A 22,768-nucleotide genomic window follows, 5' to 3' on the forward strand; every position below is an offset into this window, starting at 1 on the left:
AAAACTCCCTGTCTTTATTTTGGATATTCCTTGCAATTATGCTTTCAGTTTCTTTCCGGGAACCATGAGGACTAGAGACTTGAACATACAGCAGTCGACAGTTTTCCTACCGGCTAATCGTAGTATCTACTTTTAAGCTCTCTTTTATCTGTTTCAGGGAATTTGATTGCTTGGATAATCAACCAACATGTCAGAAGAGTTCATTGTTCCGATTTATTGCACCGGCGTCTCGGCGCAAGTCCAGAAGCAACGGGCCAAAGACCTGGGTTTGGGAAAACATGAGAATGCAGTCAAGTACTTGGCTCAGGATTTTGAGATGCTCCGCAACGAATGTCTGCAGAATGGGAGTCTGTTCAGGGACGAAACCTTCCCGGCTACGGCCTCTTCGCTGGGTTTCAAAGAACTGGGGCCAAGTTCTTCGAAGACCTACGGGGTCAAGTGGAAACGCCCAACAGTGAGTCGCGAAGACCTGCCCGAGGGAGATTTTTTTAGGGTGCAGAAATTCACTTTAAAAAAAACCACAACTAAGTCTTTTTCTTTTGAGGGGTCCTGGGTGCTCTCGAGGTCTGAAAAGACGATCACGTGATTGCAAAAACGGTGCAACTGTCATAAATCCGAGCGGGTTGACCAGCATCCCAACGGCGATCACGTGTCCACGAGGGATTTGTAATTTTAATTTGATTTAATTTTCCAAAGCCGTTGTAACTTCAGTCATGAAACGAACGGGTTATAGGTCAGGGACTATCTACAGCAGGGGCCTTCAAACTTGGCCCTTTTATGACTCGTGGACTTCAACTCCCAGAATTCCTCGGGCCTGGCTGAGGGATTCTGGGAGTCGAAGTCCACAAGTCATAAAAAGGGGCCAGGTTGGAAGACCCCCGATCTATAGTTTGAAAAGTGGCTAGACAGGTTCAGGTAAGATCACCCTTACCTGGTGGGTGGCTGGCTGTTGACGGTCGGTGCTGGTTTCAGGGGAAAGGCTTAGGGGGTCTCCCTGAGGGCATCTAGCTGACCCCCTTTGGGGCTTCACATCCTGCCAGCGTTCTCAAGTTCTTCTGCCATTTAACGCGCCTTTGTCTCTTTGAATCTTTCAGGAAATGTGCCGCAACCCCCTTTTCATCATAGACGGTGCCACGCGGACCGATGTTTGTCAGGGAGCTCTGGGTGAGTGGTGAGAGCTGCAGCCACATGGGCTTCCACATCCCTGGGCCCCTTTGGGTCTTTTTTTCCAATCTGACGGGAGCGGAAAAGCTTAAGATTTAAGGTTTTTTTTCCCCTTCCTGCCTTCATTTATTTTTACAAATGACGCAAGGTGCAAATATATTCTCCTTCTTTTAATAATAATAATAATAGTAATAGTAATAATAGTAAAGTTGGAAGGGATCTTGGAGGTCATCTAGTCCAACCCCCTGCTCAGTCCTTTCAAGAAGTGATTGGACAACCAATAAGGTCTCCTGCTTGAGCAGGGGGTTGGACTAGAAGATCTCCAGGGTCCCTTCCAGCTCTGTTCTTCTGCATACCATCCAAGTCAAAGGGCTGCCCCGTCTCTCCTTGAAAACCTACGGTATTGGAGCACCCACGACTTCTGGAGGCAGGCAGTTCCACGGGTTAATTTTTCTCGCTGTCGGGAAATTCCTCCTTAGTTCCAGGTTGGCTCTCCCTCTGAGCAGCTTCCACCCATTGCTTCTTGCCCCAGCAGTTACAGGAAATTATTTCTGCTCTTCCCTCTGGTTGCTTCCACACCCCTCTGTCAGTTATCTGATCAGCGCCTGCAGGGAACTACCACACCCCTCCATCCCTGTGGCTCAAAGCCAGCTTTGGGGCTAAGAAACAGGTTGCAACTTGTAGTAACTCCAGACAGTGCTTGGCATCTCTACCACCCCTTTGTAAGTCCCTCCCTGCCCATCGTGGCCCTGCAAAATTGCAAACCGATTGAATGATGCGTCTTGCACGAAGCCCGCCCTGGCTTAAGCCTAGCTGGTCCCATAAGCCACAGCCGGCCTGCGGGTTTTCACACAGCACAGCCTTTTGAACTGTTCAAGGTGCGTGAATCTAGTTACACCAGTAACAACTAAGCGAACAAGGCACATTTTTGCAGCTCAGGATTTTTGACACAGATCGATAGAAGCCCTGTGGGTTTTTTTTGTTTTGTTTTGTTTTTTTAGTTTATCCAGTCCTGTCTGGAGCTGTCAAGAATTCATCTTGCGATCTTCTGTATAGAAAAATTAGGCCTTTGTAGCTGTCCGAGTCTATCTTAGTTTCCCACGTTTAGAGTAAAGATCAACCTCAACTTAACCACCAGAATTAGAGTCCTACGTCGTGTGCCTGTCATTAAGCGGGTTGCCACAGAACCGCCTCCAAATTTCGTGGCCATTTTTGCCGCGACGGTTAAGCGAATACTGCAGTCATTAAACAAATGGATCATCTAAAAAAAACAACAACCAACCTTGTAAATTGTGATTATGGGACTGCAGGACGCTGCGAATGGCTGTAAATGTTTTGGGTTTTTTTTCCTTTCTTTCTCTTTTCTGGAAACCGATGTTTATTTTTGGTTTCGGGGGGGGGGAAGTCCATTGCGGGTTTCACGGAAGGACGGCCACACAAAATGTCGTAAAATCGAGTCAACAACCAGCACAACTGTCCTTCCAGGCTCAGTTATGGTCTTAAGTTGAGGACTGCCTGTACATGATAGATACCTAAGAAAAAAGAGGATTAAAAAAAATTGAAAAAAGGTGGGGGTTTTTGGGGGGGGGGTTTAATCAGTGGAACAGCTTACCTTCCGAAGTTGTGGGTCCTCCATCACTGGACAGAAGAGACGGTACAGCTATTGTCCGAAATGGTGTAGGGTCTCCTGCTGGAGCAGCGGGGTGGACTACAAGACCTCGCAAGGTCCCTTCCAACCCTACGTTCTAATTTTTGTGGCCTCTTTCTGCGTGGTAGGCTGAATTTTCTGGAATCGCTCTCTCTAGGGGACTGTTGGCTGTTGGCTGCCATTGCATCGCTCACGCTGAACGACCCCCTTCTCCATCGCGTGGTCCCCCATGGACAATGCTTCCAGAATGGATATGCTGGAATCTTCCACTTCCAGGTAAATACTTCTCCAGTCCTTGGTCCAGGGCCCATGGATTCCTTTCCTCCTTATTTTTGAAATACAAGCAAGGTGTTAGCCCTGCAAGGTAGTCCAGAGAAGAAGGGCATCCTGGAGCTAGAGCAAGAGCACGTAGACTTATATGCCGCTTCACAGTGCTTTCCAGCCCTCTCTAAGCGGTTGACAGAGTCAGCCTGTTGCCCCCGACAATCTGAGTCCTCCTTTTACTGACCTCGGAAGGACGGAAGGCTGAGTCAACCTGGAGCCGGTCAGGATTGAATTCCTGGCTGTGGGCAGAGTTAGTCTGCAATATTGCATTCTATCCAGTGGGAAGGAAGGAAGGAAGGAAGGAAGGAAGGAAGGAAGGAAGGAAGGAAGGAAGGAAAGAAGGAAGGAAGGAAGGAAGGAAGGAAGGAAGGAAGGAAGGAAGGAAAAAGAAAGGGCAATAGCAGTTAAGACTTATATACCACTTCATAGTGCTTCACAGCCCTCTCTAAGCAGTTTATAGAGTCAGCCTGTTGCCCCCAACAAACTGGGTCCTCATTTTACCCACCTCGGAAGGATGGAAGGCTGAGTCAACGTTGAGCCAGTCAGGATCGAATTCCTGGTTGTGGGCAGAGTAAGCCTGCAATACTGCATTTTATCCAATAAGAAGGAAGGAAGGAAGGAAGGAAGGGCCTAAATACATAGATATAAAAAGTGAGAAATTAAAAGGAAGGAAGGAAGGAAGGAAGATAGCAATAGCACTTAGACTTATATATCACATAACTCACTTAACAACTGTCTTACTTGACAATGGAAATTTTGAGCTCAATTTTGGTTGTAAATCAAAGACTACCTATGTTGACTGAAGGTACTTAAAAAGGCCGAGATAATTGACTTAGCGTGGTTGCACAATTGTGATTTCTTATCACGACTTTCCTTAATACAGGCAGTCCTCAGCTTACGACCACAACAGAGGCCAAACTTTCTGTTCTTAAGTGAGACATTTCTTAATTGAGTTTTGCCCCATTTTACGACCTTTCTGGCCACCGTTGTTAAGCGGATCACTGTAGTCATTAAGTTAGTAACCCGGTTGTTAAGTGAATCCGGCTTCCCCCATTGACTTTGCTTGTCCAAAGGTCGCAAAAGGGGAGTCATGTGACTCCGGGACAGTGCGACCGTCATAAATATGAGTCGGTTGCCGAGCGTCTCAATTTTGATCACGTGACCCTGAGGATGCTGCCACGGTCCTAAGTGTGGAAAATGGTCCTAAATCACGTTTTTTTAGTGTTGTTGTAACTTTGAACGGTCACTAAACGAACAACTGTCAGTTGAGGACTCTTTGTATAGAAGCCACTGAATATGGCAGACCATAAATTTAGGATTCTTGACTTCTTTTTTGTCTTCTGCTCCTTGAAAACAGATTTGGCAGTTCGGCGAATGGATCGACGTGGTGGTGGACGATTTGCTCCCGACAAAAGACGGGAAGCTGGTGTTTGTCCACTCTGCTGAAGGGAACGAATTCTGGAGCGCCCTGCTTGAAAAAGCTTACGCCAAGTACGTATTATTTATTTCTGATTTTGATTTTTGGCGGGGAGAGGAAAGTGCTTAAAAGTTGATCTTGGCTACCAGAAGATTTGGCTTACTCCCTCCTCTGCCAGGAATCGGCTTCTGGAGAAAGACTCAGTTTTCCCTGTCTGTGAAATGGGCAGAAAAACACTCTGCCTGATGGTCAGACAACGCCGTGCTAGCTCTCCCTAGAGTTTCTTTATTTTATTTAGCTTATGGCACCTGCAGAGGTCATGCAGTTCCTGCTATACAACACTAATAAAACACATTATACACGCAAGCACAAATATATGTTTTAAGTACAGCATCGGCAAATATACAGGTAGTCCTCAACTACCGGTATACAATTATCTAGTGGAACAGAAATTGCCTTCAGATGTTGTGGGGCCTTCATCTGTCGAGGTTTTTAAGAAGACACTGGACAGCCACTTGTCTGAAATGGTGTAGCGACTCCTGCTTGAGCAGTTGGGTGGACTAGAAGACCTCCAAGGTCCCTTCCAGCTCTATTCTGATTGATTGATCCTTCCTCGGGAAGGGAAGGGAAGGGAAGGGAAGAAGGGAGGGAAGGCAACAAGGAAGAGAAGAGGAAATGCTAACATTGTTAAGTGAATAATCAGTATCTATCTGTCTATCTATCTATCTATTTATCTATCTATTTATCTACCTATATTTCTCTCTATCTCTATCTCTCTGTCTCTCTACCTACCTACCTACCTCTCTCTCTCTCTCTCTCTCTCTCTATCTATCTATCTATCTATCTATCTATTTATCTACCTATATCTCTATCTCTCTGTCTCTCTATCTATCTACCTACCTACCTCCCTACATCTATCTATCTATCTATCTGTCTGTCTGTCTGTCTGTCTGTCTGTCTCTATCTATCATCTATCTATCTGTCTATCTGTCTATCTATCTATCTATCTATCTATCTATCTATCTATCTATCTATCTATCTATCTATCTATCTACCTATCCTCTCTCTCTATCTATCTCTGTCTACCTACCTACCTACCTACCTACCTATCTATCTATCTATCTATCTATCTATCTATCTATCTATCTATCTATCTATCTATCTATCTACCTATCTCTCTCTCTCTATCTCTCTCTCTCTCTGCCTACCTACCTACCTACCTACCTACCTACCTATCTATCTATCTATCTATCTATCTATCTCTATAAAATATTGAATTAAGATAAATCCATGATAAAAATCACCGCAACATGGCACCATGGAGTTGCAGGAGGATAAATGCTACCATTCGATCTCTCCCTAGGGTGAACGGCTGCTATGAAGCCTTATCTGGAGGAAGCACCTCCGAAGGGTTTGAGGATTTTACAGGCGGGGTTACCGAGTGGTACGATCTGCGGAAGCCTCCCGGCGATCTCTTTCAGATCATCTTGAAAGCCCTGGAGAGGGGGTCTCTCATGGGCTGCTCCATCGATGTGAGTATATCGGGGACGTCCTCTCGCCTTTGCTTAAAGATGGGCTCCTAAGTGGACTCCCAAGTCCTCGGACACTTGGCAAGCTTTATGACTATGTATTGTTAAGGTAAGGTAAGATTAAGATATGATAAGCTTTATGGTCACTTTTTTCTGTGAATACGCCGGCACACATTAAAAAATGAAACTTTGACGCCCGCTCTCATTATTTTACTATTGATTAAAATTTTTATGCAGGGCGACTCTGGGTGGCTTATAAAACAAGTGAATGTCATTAAAACATCGACACATGAAAATTACACAGATTAAAGTATTAGACTGTACTAAAACCGGAGCTAAGAGACGGACGTCTATAGCTACTGTAGTCCTTGAGTTACAGCCATAATGGAGTCTGCTCATCTCGGTCTCCCATCAGGTCATCCATAGGACCGACCTGATTTCACCACCAGCCATTAAGGAAATGGTCTGGCATAAGTTCAGACGGTCCCTAAGTGACCAGTCGTAAGTCGAGGACTCTCCTGTAGCTCCACTCCACTTCCACGAAGGCATTCAAAACTTGTAACGTAGGTTCTTCTCTTCTAACCCTTCTTCCTTTCCCCTTTGAATTCCAGATCACCAGTGCATTTGACATGGAAGCGGTCACGTTCAAGAAGCTGGTGAAGGGCCATGCTTATTCGGTCACTGGAGCTGAGCAGGTGAGAACCGTTGAACCGTCACAAAAAACAAACTAGAAAGAGAAGAAGAATGTCAAGCGCTCGGAAAATCTGGAGATCCAGATAGTTCAAATGGCTTACAAAGATTTATTGTCGCCTTAAGCTCCACTACTAAGAATCTGAACTACTAACAGTCAAGGGAAATGAGAGCGGGAGATAAGAAGCAGAAAGGAATTCAAGGTGGGCTGGAATTAGATCTCGCGTGGGCACGAAAGGACTCGTGACTGATGACGCGTTTGACCCTTCCCTCGCACACAGCTTGGTCACCTCCTACAGAAATATATTTTTACAGGCTGCAGACGGCCTTCAATAATATTGCTTTTGGTCACCATATCACAAAAAAGAGGTTGAGAGTTTGGAAAAAATTCAGAGAAGAGCAACTAAGATGACCAAAGGCCTGGAGACCAAAACATACGAAGAACGGCTGCAGGACTTGGGTTTGGCTAGTCTAAAGAAAAGAAGAAATAGGGGAGGCATGATAGCAGTGTTCCAGTATTTGAGGGGCTGCCACAAAGAAGAGGGGGTCATGTTGTTCACCAAAGCACCTGAAGGCAGGACAAGAAACAATGGTTGGAAACTGATCAAAGAGAAAAGCAACCTGGAATTAAGGAGAAACTTCCTGACAGTGAGGACAATTAACCAGTGGAACAGCTTGCCACCAGAAATCATGAGTGCTCCATCACTGGAGATTTTTAAGAAGAGATTAGACAGTCACTTGTCTGGGATGGTATAGGTTCTCCTGCTTGAGTGGGGGGCTGGACTAGAAGACCTCCAAGATCCCTTCCAGCTCTATTCTATTCCATCTATCCCACGCCATGTACAGATAGTCCTCGATTTATATTTGTTTCACAGCTGTCTGAAGTTACAACAGCCCTGGGGAAAAAGAAGTGACTTAGGACTGGTCCTCACACTGACAACCGTTGCAGCATCCCCATGGTCACATGGTCAAAATTCGGGTGCTGGGCAACTGGCCTGTATTTTACAACCGTTGCAGCATCCCGGGGTCATGTGATCACCCTTGGTTGACTTTCGACAAGCAAAGTTAATAAGAGAAGCCAGGTTGATTTGCTTAACCACCTTGGCAAAAAAAAAAAAAAGGTCACAAAATCAGGCACAAGCATCTTGGAAATTATCTTCCCAACTATAACCATAAATTGAGGACTGCCTGTAACACAGTCCCAGCAATCGCGTCGAATTTATTCTTTGGCACTACAAACCACACCAGTCTGCTGTAAGATTCGCATTCAGCACTCGAGGCCTCAACCTGCGTGTTTCTGGTTTCTGGTTACCATGCTGTGTACGAATCTGTTTGGCAGTGGCTTAATTGCATGAATTTTGCATTAAACCACCATGAAATCATCTTAAGGTGGACGCGGCGGCTGACGACAATCTCTGCCTTCCAATAGATCAACTACCGAGGACAGCGCGTCAGCCTGATCCGGATACGAAACCCGTGGGGAGAGGTAGAATGGACGGGAGCGTGGAGTGACAGGTGACATTGCCCTCCTGGAGTTAGGGAACTACAACTCCCAGCATCCTTTGTTGTGAGGTGCCCTTGCCTGGTTTTAGAGAGAAGAAAAGCAGCAGAATGAATGGAGCTGATTTTCATCCGTGTTTCATTCATTTCCGTAAACGTTGCCCAGTTTCAAAGTGGAAAAGTGAACCAATGTTTTCTCAAACTTGGCAACTTTAAGATGCGTGGACTTTGGGGAACTCTGGGAATTGAAGTCCACGCATCTTAAAAGTTGCCAAGTTTGAGAAATACTAGAATAGACCAAGCCAGAGCTTATCAATCAAGTGTTTTTGTGTGGTCTCCTTGCCTGTTCTCAAAACAGCCCTGGGCATCGTATCTAATGAACATTTGAATATGCTAGCATTCGAACCCAGCTCTCTGCAGTCTTGACAGTCTTACCATTTAATCCCTATTGATAAAACGATTAAAAAACAGGCCCCATGAAATTTGGGCTTGTTCCTAGATTGCTTGTTTGTTTACATCAATAAAATTGTACAAACTTTTGCCAGTTTCCTTTCCTGGATGGATGCACACGCATCAATCCCTTGCCAGCCTCATTCACAACCCTCAGCCCGCCCGCAATCTGGTTTGTTTCCTGGTGTATGGAGGGAGCCTTTTAACAAGCCCTCTTTTTATTTTTTTTTTATTTTTTAACAGTTCTGGAGAGTGGAATGCAGTGGAGCCGGCTGTGGGGCAGCAGCTGAGGGTGAAAATGGAGGATGGAGAGTTTTGGTAGATCTGACTTTTATCTGAGTTTTGGCAGAACTTTTTATTTTATTTAAATTTAAAAATAAATGGGGAAGGTGCCGCGATCGTCCTGTCCTTGCTGTAGGTTTTTGATTTTGCATCTACTGTTAATATTAGTTTAATATTGACGAGTTTTCTTGTAAGCCACCTGGAGTTTTGTAGAGTGAGATGGAGGCGAAGGAAGGAAGAAAGGAAGGAAGGAAGGGAGGGAGGGAGGGAGGGAGGGAGGGAGGGAGGGAGAGATCAGATAGAAATACAGAGTGCATAGATATAGTTAGAAAAATGTATAAGTAAATAGATAATACAAATATCAGATAGAATAGATGATTGATAGATTGATAGAGAGATATATAGATGGACAGATAGAGGGATAGGTGGATGGATGGAGGGATGGACAGATAGATAGTATCAGATAGAAATATAGTAGATGGATGAATGATTGGATAGATAAGTAGATACATAGATGATAGAAGTATCAAATAGGTAGATAGAAGATAGATAGATAGATAGATAGATAGATAGATAGATAGATAGATAGATAGATAGATAGATAGATATAGATAGATGGTAGATAGATAGATAGATAGATAGACAGATAGACAGATAGACAGATAGACAGATAGATAGATAGATAGATAGATAGATAGATAGATAGATAGATAGATAGATAGATAGATAGATAGATAGATAAAAGTTATCACTTCCATTTCAATGAGGTGGATTAATGACATTAGGGCTGAGATGTCTAGCCTTGGATGGTGGGCAGAGAAATTCTAGGTATTTTTGTAAAAAAACCAAAATCAATGCATGAATCATTTAAAAACAATCCCGTGTTATTGGGTGGGTGGGGGCTGCTATTTTTCTACTATCAGGGGAAGTTCCCAAGTTCTGCCTCTCCCCGACAAAAGATCCGGGCGTCGACAGCTTCTGCTCCCCCGTTGTAACTTTGAAGGCTTCAAAACGCAGCCCTTGAACTTGCTTCTCCTCTTTCCTTCCAGGATGTCCTTCCAAGATTTCCTCCGCGAATTCTCTCGTCTTGAGATCTGCAACCTCACCCCCGATGCCCTGAAGGCTCGCAAATTCCGAAAATGGAACACCACGCTGTACGACGGCACTTGGAGACGAGGGAGCACGGCCGGGGGCTGTAGAAATTTCCCAGGTAGCCCCCCTGGCAGGGGATATGATTATCTCAAGCCCAGCCCTGCAATCCTTGTGATTGCGATTTAATGATGCTTTTGCTGGAAGCCGGTGTTCGTTGACCTGCTTTAGGACCTGTCAAGGTTCCGACTGACGAAGCCGACCGAGCAAGCATCCACGAGACAATCCCGTCTCTTAATGCAAAACTTTATTGAGTACAGCGTTTGGGCACAGATGAAAGCAAAACCAGCTCTGGCAAGACCCATATAGTAAACCCATATAGTAAAAGCATGGAATTTTCCCTCCTCTCTCTTGGGTTGGTTCACGTTGCCCCATTAAGCAGAAAAATATCGTTATGAGAACGTGTCTCTGGGTCTGGCCAGACATCTGGCACGACGTCCTTGATTCTCATGGTCTGACTTCTCGATCTTTGCAGTCTGCATTCCAATCCCTTTACCACCACCACCCCAAAGTTTGTTGACAAGCTTGGAAGCAATAATTATGGCACCAGCAAAACCATGCTTTAAAACTTGACATGGCCCTCAGAACAGGATCACAATTTCCAGGGTGCATTCTGGTCGTAAATTGAGGACCAGGGAAAAGACACGTTGAGGGACCCTGATCAATGTCCGACCGCGCCCATCTTTCGCGCTGGCATTCTTCTTCCATTTTTTTCTCCCCTCCTGCAGCCACCTTCTGGATTAATCCGCAGTTTAAAATCCGGCTTGACGAGCTTGATCACGAGGACGAAGACGGGCGGAGAGAGCCCGGGTGCAGCTTCCTTTTGGCCCTGATGCAGAAAAACCGTCGCCGGGAGCGGCGGTTGGGCAAGGACATGGAGACCATCGGCTTTGCCGTCTACGAGGTAACACCCAAAGGGCTTTTCCCCCCCCCACTCCCTGGATGTCCCTCTGAACTGGGATGGTTCCTCTTCCGAAATGCACTGATTTTGTTTTTTTCTGTTTTTTCCAGGTGCCCCAAGAGGTACGTTGGCAAAAATCGGTCCGGCACAGTAATGGTCATGGGTTCAAGCCTTGGGTCCAGTGGTGGGATTCAGCCAGTTGGCACCGGTTCAGCAGAATCGGTAGCTAATTTTTTGTTGCCCAGGCCCAGAATGGACTTCCAGAAGCAGCATCCACACACAGAACCAGTTGTTCCCCTATTTGAATCCCACCACTGCTTGGGTCCCATGGCGGTAAAGATCTTCCAGGATTCCAGACCAATAAATTGTTTCCCCAGCTTGGAGAGGTCAGGAGTAAAACTGGAATTCTAAGATCCCAGCCCTCTTTGTTTCAGATAAAGAGCAAGTGCTGATTGCTCAGTACAGGTAGACTCCTGCCCTCCTAATACAGGCGTTCCTCAACTTACAACTATTCATTTAGTGACTGTTCCTACTTACACCGACAAGTGACTTAGGACCGTTTTTCACACTTAAACGACCATTGCAATATCCCCACGGTCACTTGATCAAAATTCAGACACTTGGCAACTGGCATGTACTTATGACTGTTGCAGTGTCCCGGGATCACATGATCCCCTTCTGCGACCTTCTGAGGAGCGAAATCAATGGGGAAGCCAGATGCACTTCACAACTGTGTTGCTAACTTAACAGCTGCAGTGTTTCACTTCACAAATGTGTTAAGAAAGGTCGTAAACTGGGGCAAAACTCACCTAAGAACTGTCTTGCTTAGCGAACGAAATTGTGGGCTCAATTAGTCACAAGCCGAGGACTGCCTGTAATTTTGGGCTGTGGTCAGGGGCTTGAGGAAAGAGCTAAGATCCTAGTCCTCGTGGTTCTAAACGAAAACTAGATTTAGGAACGTCCAATCTATCTCGTTCGGCTCCGTTGTCTACTCATTATTGACAGATCTCCAGCTTGGCAGGCAAGTCTTGGCCTCTGGATCCTTTGGATCTCCCCGGGGATCTCGGTGGGAGGGAATCCCTGGTTGTTGTTGTTTTTTTTATCGCAATTCCTCTTTTTCTCCGGCAGTGCAAGGGGCAGCCTTCGGTCCATCTGAAGCGGGATTTTTTCCTCTCCAACTCTTCCCGGGCCCGATCGGAGCAGTTCATCAACCTGCGCGAAGTCAGCACTCGTTTTAAGCTGCCCCCGGGCGAATACATCGTGGTCCCTTCGACTTTTGAGCCCAACAAGGAAGGAGACTTTGTACTTCGCGTGTTCTCAGAAAACAAAGCCGGGACTGTGTAAGTCCTCCTTTCCCAGGGCTTCGTCGAGGGTGGGGTTTATACCAAACTCTGCTTGAAATCATCCTTGCTTGGGCAAACCCTAATGGCTTGACTCATAAAACAGCCTTAGTTATAAGTCAGCCCTAGATCCTTTCAAAATTAATGACAAGTTATTCTCAATGAATAGAATAGAATAGAATAGAACAGAATAGAACAGAATAGAACAGAATAGAACAGAATAGAACAGAATATAGAATATAGAATAGAATAGGGAATATAGAATAGAATGGAATGGAATGGAATGGAATATGGAATGGAGAATAGAATAGAATAGAATAGAATAGAATAGAATAGAATAGAATAGGGAATATAGAATAGAATAGAATGGAATATGGAATGGAAAATAGAATAGAATAGAACAGAATATAGAATATAGAATAGAATAGGGAATATAGAATAGAATGGAATGGAATGGAATATGGAATGGAGAATAGAATAGAATAGAATATAGAATAGAATATAGAATAGAATATAGAATAGAACAGAATATAGAATATAGAATAGAATAGGGAATATAGAATAGAATGGAATATGGAATATGGAATGGAAAATAATAGAATAGAATAGAATAGAATTGGAAGGGACCTTGGAGGTCTTCTAGTCCACCCCCTTGCTCAAGCAGGAGAACCTATACCATCTCAGACAGGTGACTGTCCAGTTTCTTCTTAAAAAATCTCCAGTGATGGAGCGCCCACGATTTCTGGGGGGAATTATCATCGTAAAATGAGGACTACCTCTATTTTAGGCTGTGTTTTTTCATTTTGTTCTTTCTTTGTTTCTATGCTTCTACAGGGAGATGGATGATCAGATCCAAGCCAACCTTCCCGATGAGGTAATTTTTCCCCCTACATTTGGGGGAATTCAGGAACAGAAAATAAATTTCCCTTCCCCATTCAAAGGAAAAATACATGTCTTCCTTCAAAGAGAGACATATCTCCAGAAGGATCCGCTTGAGACAAAATGGAGGGTTTTAAGCTCACTTCCCCTGTTAATTTTATTCGCCGGAAGCCAAATTCGGTCTTCATTTTCTGACGCCATCTTCCTTTTTCCCGTTTCTCTAGAAAATTCTTTCGGAGCGTGAAATTGATGAAGGCTTTAAACAGCTGTTTAAGCAGCTGGCAGGGGCGGTAAGTACACGCACGTGAGAAAGAGCACAAATTTAAACAAAATTAAAAATTAAAGAATTATAAATAAAAATTGAGCTGGCGGTAAAAGGGGAGAGAAAGAGATGGGGGATAATTAGATCAATTAATTTTAATTTTAAACTATTTTACTTTTAAGTTTCCATTTATTACAATCTGTGAATTTGTCCCCCGCCTTGGAAACGGGTTTTAATGAAAGTTTTTACAAAGCAACGGTCTAGTGTTGTATTTCGATGCAAAGAAATGAATACAGTGTAAATATTAATAAATACGTAATAGGGGAAAAAAGTATAGAAATAGGAAAAAATAGGGGGAGGAAAGTTGTAAGCCACTCAGAGTCGCCTTGAACTACAAGACTGGCAGTAAATAAATGTCATGAATAAATAAAATAGTTTAAGATAGTTAAAACAATTAATAGTTAAATTAATCAGTGGAACAACCTGCCTCCAGAAGCTGTGAATGCTCCAACCCTGGAAGTTTTTAAGAGACTGGACAGCCATTTGTCTGAAATGGTATAGGGTTTCCTGCCTGAGCAGGGGGTTGAATTAGATGACCTCCAAGGTCCCTTCCAATTCTGTGATTCTGTTATTCTGCTATTCTTTTTTCCTTCTTTCTTTCCTTCCCTCCTTCCCTTCTTTCCTTCCTCATCACTGGAGGTTTTTAAGAAGGGACTGGATAGCCATTTGTCTGAAATGGTGTAGGGTTGGTTGGACTAGATGACCTCCAAGTTCCCTTCCAACATTATTGTTGTTGTTGTTATTAAAATATAAAAAGTAAATAAATAGTAAATAGGAATAAATAGGAAAAAAATAAATAAATAGGAAAAAATACATAAATACTAAATAGCAAAAATAAATAGTAACAAAGAGAAAAACCGTAGCAATAGTAAGGAAAATAAATGGCTGATTGGAGTTATTTTGTTTCAAAAATGTACATCAGTCCAACGGCCAATCTGACCTGTTCAAAATTCAGGTTTTAAAATCCTGGTTTTTTTTCACATGATAAGGACACTCTAATTTCCTTTTTTCTTCCAGGATATGGAGATCAGCCCACGAGAACTGCAAACCATCCTCAACAGGATCATTGGAAAACGTAAGTGTCGAGATAGATCCTCACCTCTCTGTGGCCTTTTTTTTTTAAATAAAAGAGAAAAATACCTGTTTGGCTCCAAATCCTGGAAATTGGGGAAGGGGCGTAGGCTGCTCTCAGCCCACCCCACCCCACAGGGTTGTTGTGGGTAAAATAGGAGACAGAACTATCGAGTTGACCAATAGACAGGTAGTCCTTGACTTAATGATCACAACACAGCTCCACATTTTTGTTGCCAAGCGAGACATTTCTGAAGTGAATTTTGCCCCATTTTACGACCTTTCCTGCCACAGTTGTTAAGTGAATCGCGGCAGCCATTAACTTAGTAACGTCGTTGTTAAGTGAATCTGGCTTCCCCATTGACTTTGCTTGTCAGAAGGCTGCAAAGGGGGAGTCACGTGACCCCGGGAGAGGCTGAAACCGTCGTAAATAAGAGTCGATTGCCAAGGGTCCGAATTTTGATCACTCAACCACGGACTGCAGGGGTCGTAAGTGTGAAAAACGGTCGTAATTCACCTCTTTCAGTGCCGTTGTAACTTTGAACCGTCACTGAATGAGCTGTTGTAAGCCGAGGATTACCTGTATATAAAAAAGGAAGGATAATAATAATAATAATATAAAGTTGGAAGGGGCCTTGGAGGTCATCTAGTCCAACCCCCTATTCAGGCAGGAAACCCTATTCCATTTCAGACAAATGGCTATCCAGTTTCTTCTTAAAAACTTCCAGCTTCTGGAGGCAGGTTGTTCCACTGGTTAATTGTTCTAACTGTCAGGAAGTTTCTCCTTAGTTCTAGGTTGCTTCTCTCCTTGATTCACCCGCTTTCCTTTCTTTGGTGTAAACTGCAGATAAAGATCTACGCACAAAAGGATTCAGCCTGGAGTCCTGCAGAAGTATGGTGAACCTCATGGATGTATCCTAATTTTTCTCAGCGTAAAGAAGGCTGTGAAAGTTGGACCCTAATTGTGTCCTTTTGGAATATTGTTGTTAGCTGCGAAGTCGTGTCCGACCCATCGCAACCCCATGGACAACATTCCTCCAGGCCTTCCTGTCCTCTACCTTCTGGAGTCCATTGAAGCTCACGCCTCCTGCTTCAGGGACTCCATCCAGCCACCTCCTTCTCTGTCGTCCCCTTCTTCTCTTGCCCTCCATCTTTCCCAGCATTAGGCTCTTCTCCAGTGAGTCCTTCCTTCTCATTAGGTGGCCAAAGTCCTTGAGTTTCAACTTCAGGATCTGGCCTTCTAAAGAGCAGTCGGGGTTGATCTCCTCTAGGACCGACCGGTTGGATCGCCTTGCAGTCCAGGGGACTCGCAGGAGTCTTCTCCAGCCCCAGAGTTCAAAGGCCTCCATTCTTTGGCGCTCAGCTTTTCTTAGGGTCCAACTTTCACAGCCATACGTTGCAACTGGGAAAACCATGGCCTTGACTATACGCACTTTTGTTGGCAGGGTGATGACTCTGCTTTTGAGTATGCTGTCTAGATTTGCCATAGCTTTCCTCCCCAGGAGCAAGCGTCTTTTAATTTCTTTCCTCTTCAGAATATTGCAGAATTACAAAATAGGGTTGGCTGCTTAAACTCCTTTTTGGGGGGATCTTTAAGCAAGCTGTAAACCAGCTTCAAACCAGAAATGGAGGCTTCTTGCTCTGATAAGGACGGATGCTGCCTTGATTCAGTTCAATGATCCCAAAGAGAGATTATTATTTTTTTCCCCTGTGGTTTTGTAAGTGAATGGTTGGGAAGGGAGGGGTGAATTTCTCTCAAGTGTGTTCCCTTAACAGCCCCTCCCTCCATCAGAAAGATGGGAATGGAAAACTCGGCCTGGTGGAGTTCAATGTCCTTTGGACTAAGATTAAAGAGTATCTGGTAAGTTTCCATCCATCCAGCTAGTTGAAAAGAGCAAACAGGAGCATCTTAGCCACGTTTGCAAAACCATGTTTGCAATTCATAGACTCCCAAAAAAATATATATAAAACTTTTTTAAAAAACTTTTTCAGGCAGTCTTCCGGAAGTTTGATTTGGACAAGTCGGGAAGCATGAGTTCCTATGAAATGCGAATGGCTCTGGAATCTGCAGGTGACACGCCCGTTTCTTGGAACAGTTGGCTTTCTTCCCACTTCTCGTCTGCCTGTGCAGCAGACTAGCCCTCAAGGAGGGCTTAAAAAACCAATGATAATTAAAGCCCTGCCCAGTTTTCAACTGGAGGATAACGGAATTTAATTTAATCTCATTTATAATCTTTTCTGTGAGAGCTTCAGGAAACTCCACAGGTGTTTTTCCCTATGTCTATTCCAACAACTACAATCCTGTGGTGTTGATTGTGTTAAGAATGTTTGTTTGGCACCCAGATCACCCAATCGAGTGGGGAACCTGAACTGAATCTACCACTTTAATCCTGTTTCTCAACCTCAGCAACTTTAATATGGGTGGGCTTCCACTTCCAGAATTCCCTAACCAGCATGCTTTAAGATGTGTGCACTTCAAATCCCAGAATTCCCCAACCATCATATTTTAAGATGGAGGGACTTCAACTTCCAAAATTCCTCAGCTGATATGCTTTGAAATAACTGCATTTCGACTCCCAGAATTCCCCAGCCACCATCCTTTAAGGTAGGTGGGGGTCAACTCCCAGAATTCCCCAGCCAGCATGCTTTAAAGTGAGCGGATTTCAACTCCCAGAATTCCCCAGCCAGCATGCTTGGAGTTGAAGTGGACACATCTTACAAGTTGTTGAGGCTGTGAAATGCTGCCTCCATCCTGCCAAACACACCCTTTGCACTCTGCATACATGTTGATTTTAGCCATAATGATAATAATAATAACAACAACAGCAATAATAAAGTTGGAAGGGACCTTGGAGGTCATCTAGTCCAACTCCCTGCTCAGGCAGGAAACCCTATACCATTTCAGACAAATGGCTGTCCAGTCTCTTCTTAAAAACTTCCAGTGTTGGAGCATTTACAGCTTCTGGAGGCAGGTTGTTCTACTGGTTAATTGTTCTCACTGTCAGGAAGTTTCTCCTTAGTTCTAGGTTGCTTCTCTCCTTGATGAGTTTCCACCCGTTGCTTCTTCTCCTACCTTCAGGTGCTTTGGAGAACAGCTTGACTCCCTCTTCTTCGGGGCAGCCCCTGAGATATTGGAACGCTGCTATCATGTCCCCCCTCGTCCTTCGCTTCATTAAACTAGACATCCCCAATTCCTTTTAGCCCCTTTTCTCTCTTTTAATCCACGGCCTTCTCCTCTCAACGGGATATTAACGTTGCTCTTTGGCTCTCGGCAGGTTTCAAACTAAACAAGAGACTCTACGAACTGATCATCACTCGCTACGCAGAGCCCGACCTGGCCCTGGACTTCGACAACTTTGTCTGCTGTTTGGTGCGGCTGGAAACCATGTTCCGTGAGTTTTCCTCCCCTTCCCTGGTGTTTGGGGGGGGGGGTACGGCCAAGTAATCCGATGATCCCGAATTAAGCCAGTTTGTCCTACAGGTAGTCCTTGATTTACAACCCACAGTTCAACCCAAAATCTCTGTTGCTAAGTTGAGATATTTGTTAAGGGAGGTTTTGTCCCATTTTGCGACCATTGGTTAACTGGATCACTGCAGTTGTTAACTTAGCCACAGGGTTGTTAAGTGAATCTGGCTTCCCCCATTGACGTGGCTCGTCAGGACGTTGCAAAAGGGGATCACGCGACCCCGGGACGCTGCGACCGTCATAAATGTGAGTCGGTCAACCACGTGTCTGAATTTTGATCGTGGATGCTGCAACGGTCCCAAGTGTGAAAAACGGTCGTCAGTCAGCACTTTTTGCAGTGCTGTTGTTAACTTCGAACCGTCGCTAAATGCGCCGTTGTAAGTCGAGGACTACTTGAATCCTCAGTGGCCTCCGGGTTTTCTGTGATTCTATTAGTCTGTGATTTTTCTATTCTGTTAATTACAGGGGGTTGGACTAGAAGACCTCCAAGGCCCCTTCTAATCTAGTGATTTATGGATGTATTGATTAATGAATCCTTACCTGTTTTTCCTTTTGTAGGATTTTTCCAAGCCCTGGACACGGACAAAGACGGGATTGTCACGTTTGACTTGATTAAGGTAACCACGTCGAGGTGGACTACAATTTCCTAACCCTGCTGGGTGGGGAATTCTGGAAGTTTCCAGAAGCCTTTGAGACCCCTTCACAGCTGAGCTTTCATCCTTGGAAATGCTTCGTCCGTCCCTTGTTTTCCTCTTCCCTCCCCTGCCCTTTTCCTCGCGGGCTGCGTCTTTCCAATTTCTAATCCCAAAGGCTTGGATATTTCTAATCTCTTGGACAAGCTTTTGGGACCCAGAATGCTCTCAAAGCCCCTTTTGTGATTTGTCTGGTGTGGCGTTGTTGGTAAAAAAAAGAAAAGAAAATGTCTCTTGTGTCTTTTTCACAGTGGATACAACTGACCATGTTCGCCTGAAAAAAAAGATACGGATCACGTCCCGTGCAATTCTGTGGACTTTTCATCTCCCTGGACATTTTGTTTTGAAAGGGGGGGAGATTCTGACCTGCAAGTGCCTTGCGTTAACGCTTTTTCGCCGCTTCTGTTCCAAGGAGAAGAAACACACAAACAGACACACCCCACGCTTCCAACTCGGAGTTGTTCCATTTCCTGTGTGGGCTCCTACCGGTTCTGGGGGACCTGAATGCAGCTTCATTTCAAACGTCTGTCTTCACACCTGGTGTGATGCTGCTCGGGACTCGCACAGCGTTTTGCCAAAGCCACAAAACTGCCTTGTCCCTCAGCCAGCATGGGGTTCCTAGCAGCACTCCCCAGGTTCACAAAATTGGGGGGGGGGGAGTTTACTCTTGGGTGATCCCAGCCTTGGCAAGGTGGAATTACAGGTAGTCCTCAACTTACAACAATTCATTTAGTGAGCGTTGAAAGTTATAGGCGCTGAAAAAAAAGGGACTTATGACCGTTTTTCGCCCTTGTGACTGTTGCAGAATCCCGCATGGTGACGTGGTTTATATTCGGATGCTTGGCAACCGACTCACATTTATGACGGTCGCAGTGTCCTGGGATCATGTGATTCCCTTTTGCGACCTTCTGATAAGGGGAGAGCCAGATTCACTTAACAACCGGGTTGCCGATTTAACAACAGCAGCGATTCGGTTAACAAATGGGGCAAGAAGAGTCGTAAAATGAGGCAAAACTTAGTTAGCCATTTTCTCACTTAGCAACATAAATTTTGGGATGAATTGAGGTCGAGGACTATCTGTGCCTAGAAAACTCTCTCTTTTGGGAACCGCAAAATTGTGGACAAAAATGTATATTTAATCTTGCTGGCGACATTAAGTGAGGACGAATCAGGCATCTTCGCCAGTTTATAGTTGAGCGCTCCTTTCGATTTTTTTTTTTAAATACAGATATTCCTCGACTTACAACCCCTTCATTTAGTCACCATTCGAAGTTACAACAGCACTGAAAAAAATAACTTACGACTTGTCCTTGCACTTACAGCCCCCTGGTCACGTGATCAAAATTCAGGCACTGGGCCACTGGCATGTACTTGCGACGGTTGGACCGTCCCGGGGTCACGTGATCATCCTTTGCGACCTTCCCAGCCGGCTTCCGACCGGCAAAGTCAGTAGGGCAATCCAGATTCACTTAACGACCGCCTGATTCACTTAACAACTCGAGGGGGTTCGCTGAGCAAACGTGGCCAAACCAGGTTGCAAAATTGGGCTCCACTCACTTAACAAACCGCCTTGCTTAGCGGTGGGAACACTGCCCCCAATTGTCGTCGTAAGTCGAGGACTATCTTTATTTACAGCTAAGAGAATGCCACGATTGTTGGTAAACTCAGGTGACCAACAAAATTGACCTTTTTTGCATTATGTCCAGCCTTCAAACTTCTTTTACAGGCCACCCCTCCTGTTTGCAAGGGGTGCTAAAAATCAGGAATTAGTTTCACCCTTTGTTCCCAGCGGAGCAAGCAATATTTCATTGGTTTTGTTATGCATGTGTGTGTTTATATATCAATATATATATGTAATTTCCTGGACGCTCCTGGAAGCACTCCAGTGCCTAATCAACCTCCCTTCCAGGCCTTTGTAGGAGATTTTTTTTACCCTGCAAAGGTCGGTTTGGGAAATTCGGTGCCTAAAGACTGCAGTTGTTACACGCTCCTCGCCTGTCTAGTGCGCTTGCTGCCAAATATTTTTGATGGAGAGTTTGTGTCGCAAACTCTTGCTAGTTGTACCCGTGATCAGAGAATCTGAAAAGCCTCGGAATCACTTCTTGGACACGGTGGAGAGATCCCGTGTGCAGGACTTGATTTGAACTTCTCTTAAACCAGGGGTCTTCCAACACGGCCCTTTGATGACTTGTGGACTTCAACTCCCAGAATTCCTCGTGCCTGGCTGAGGGATTCTGGGAGTTGAGGTCCACAAGTCATCAAAGGGCTGAGTTGGAAGACCCCTGTCTTAAAGGTTCTCTGGTGCTACCATTTATGTTCTTATGCGTGTTTTTGTATGGTAGAAATGGATTTTGTTTCCATGCCAAAATAAAAGGAACTGTGGTAATGCTTAACCACCACTAAACCGGCTTTGTCTGGTTGTGATTATTGCTGGACTTTCCACCAAAAACTGGGTGTTTCGTCTCAGAAAAGGCAGGGTTTTTTTGGGTGGGATCTGGATTGCAAATCTGGAAGTCTCAAGATTTGACTTTATGTCAGGGGTCTTCAAACTTGGCAACTTTTAAGACTTGTGGACTTCAACTCCCAGAATTCCTGGCTGAAGAATTCTGGGAGTTGAAGTCCACAAGTCTTAAAAGTTGCCAAGTTTGAAGACCCCTGCGTTATATCATTGGGAATCTTTGTCATTTATTTGCCTTCACTGTGGGAGTCCTGATCTCCTCTATAATTTGCTTTTAATTAGGGGTTTCTATTCCAATCAGAGCCACTCCATGAGATATTTTTTCCCACGGTCGCCTGATACCTGCTGCTTATTTCATTCTCCACAATCTCTGCAGCGAGAAGGCGAAAAACAGCAGGACCTGGGCACAAATTCTAGCCCCCCCCCCAAAAAAAATGGCAGTTAAATGCAGTTATCAAAAATGGTTTTTAAAAAAAATCAGAACTTAAGGCCAAACATTGGGGTCAGCCTGGCTACCGACCTTTTTAAATCCTAGCTGATTTTTGTTTTTAATTACCTATTACTTTTCTTTCCTGCAATTTTTTATTAATTTGAGGTTTGAGCTCCAAAGTTCAGCCTGGGGTGGCTCAGGATGGCAAGATTTGAATGTGGGCAGAAGCAGAAGTTTCATTCGGAAATGAATGAATGAATGAGAGCAGTTTGGTGTAGTGGTTAAAGCACTGGGCTAGAAAGCGGGAGACGGTGAGTTCAAGTCCCATCTTAGCCATGAAAGTCAGCTGGGTGACTTTGGGCCAATCACCAGGAGATGGTGAGTTCTAGTCCCGCCTTGGGCATGAAAGCCAGCTGGGTGACTTTGGGCCAGTCACCAGGAGACGGTGAGTTCTAGTCCCGCCTTGGGCATGAAAGCCAGCTGGGTGGCTTTGGGCCAATCACCAGGAGACGGGGAGTTCTAGTCCTGCCTTGGGCATGAAAACCAGCTGATTCCTTTGGGCCAGTCCCTTTCTCTCAACCCAACCCACCTCAGAGGGTTGTTGTTAACGGGGAAAATAGGTGGAGAATGATGGGTTGGATATCTTTGCCTCCTTGAACTATTGGTAAAAATAATAAAACATGGGATACAAATAAATAACTAAAATGTATTGGGTGGGGAGGTTTCATACCAGACCGTCACAGATTTTGCTGCCTCATTGTAAGGCTGGCTGCAAACCTGCCTGTGCCAGAAAACACAGCGGCTGTGGCATTATCTCACACCGTAGGCTGTGTATCTCCCAGCTGCTTCTCCATCCGTCTTCTCCTGTGGCACTTCCTTGCCATTTTTGGAAGTATCTCGGAGGGCGTCTCGAGGGCTCTGTTCAAAAGCAGGAGTGAACCTTCTACACCGTTGAGAACGTTGCTCCAGCTCAACCAAGGCAGTCAAGCTAGAGACCGGCGGGATCTTCCTCCGAGCCACAGACTTCAGGAACAGGTGTCTCTGTTGGGTGACATC

At 44.8% G+C, this 22,768-nt stretch overlaps 1 protein-coding gene across 1 annotated transcript; it reads left to right on the top strand.

Annotated features, from left to right (window-relative positions):
* The first annotated feature begins 164 nt into the window (after positions 1-164).
* On the top strand, positions 165-19,476 carry CAPN1 (calpain 1). Its single transcript, XM_015823610.1, has 21 exons — positions 165-454; positions 1,095-1,164; positions 2,970-3,088; positions 4,494-4,627; positions 5,917-6,085; positions 6,694-6,777; positions 8,202-8,287; positions 8,966-9,040; positions 10,054-10,214; positions 10,882-11,057; positions 11,165-11,176; positions 12,183-12,394; positions 13,229-13,268; positions 13,498-13,563; positions 14,613-14,670; positions 15,514-15,578; positions 16,459-16,527; positions 16,659-16,737; positions 17,942-18,058; positions 18,691-18,749; positions 19,076-19,476. Exons 1-21 carry the CDS (start codon positions 188-190, stop codon positions 19,100-19,102), a joined length of 2,145 nt encoding a protein of 714 aa, XP_015679096.1. The 5' UTR covers positions 165-187; the 3' UTR covers positions 19,103-19,476.
* Positions 19,477-22,768: the final 3,292 nt, after the last annotated feature.

This window comes from Protobothrops mucrosquamatus, unplaced genomic scaffold (assembly GCF_001527695.2).
Source record: "Protobothrops mucrosquamatus isolate PMUCROS unplaced genomic scaffold, P.Mucros_1.0 scaffold1928, whole genome shotgun sequence".
NCBI lineage: Eukaryota > Metazoa > Chordata > Lepidosauria > Squamata > Viperidae > Protobothrops > Protobothrops mucrosquamatus.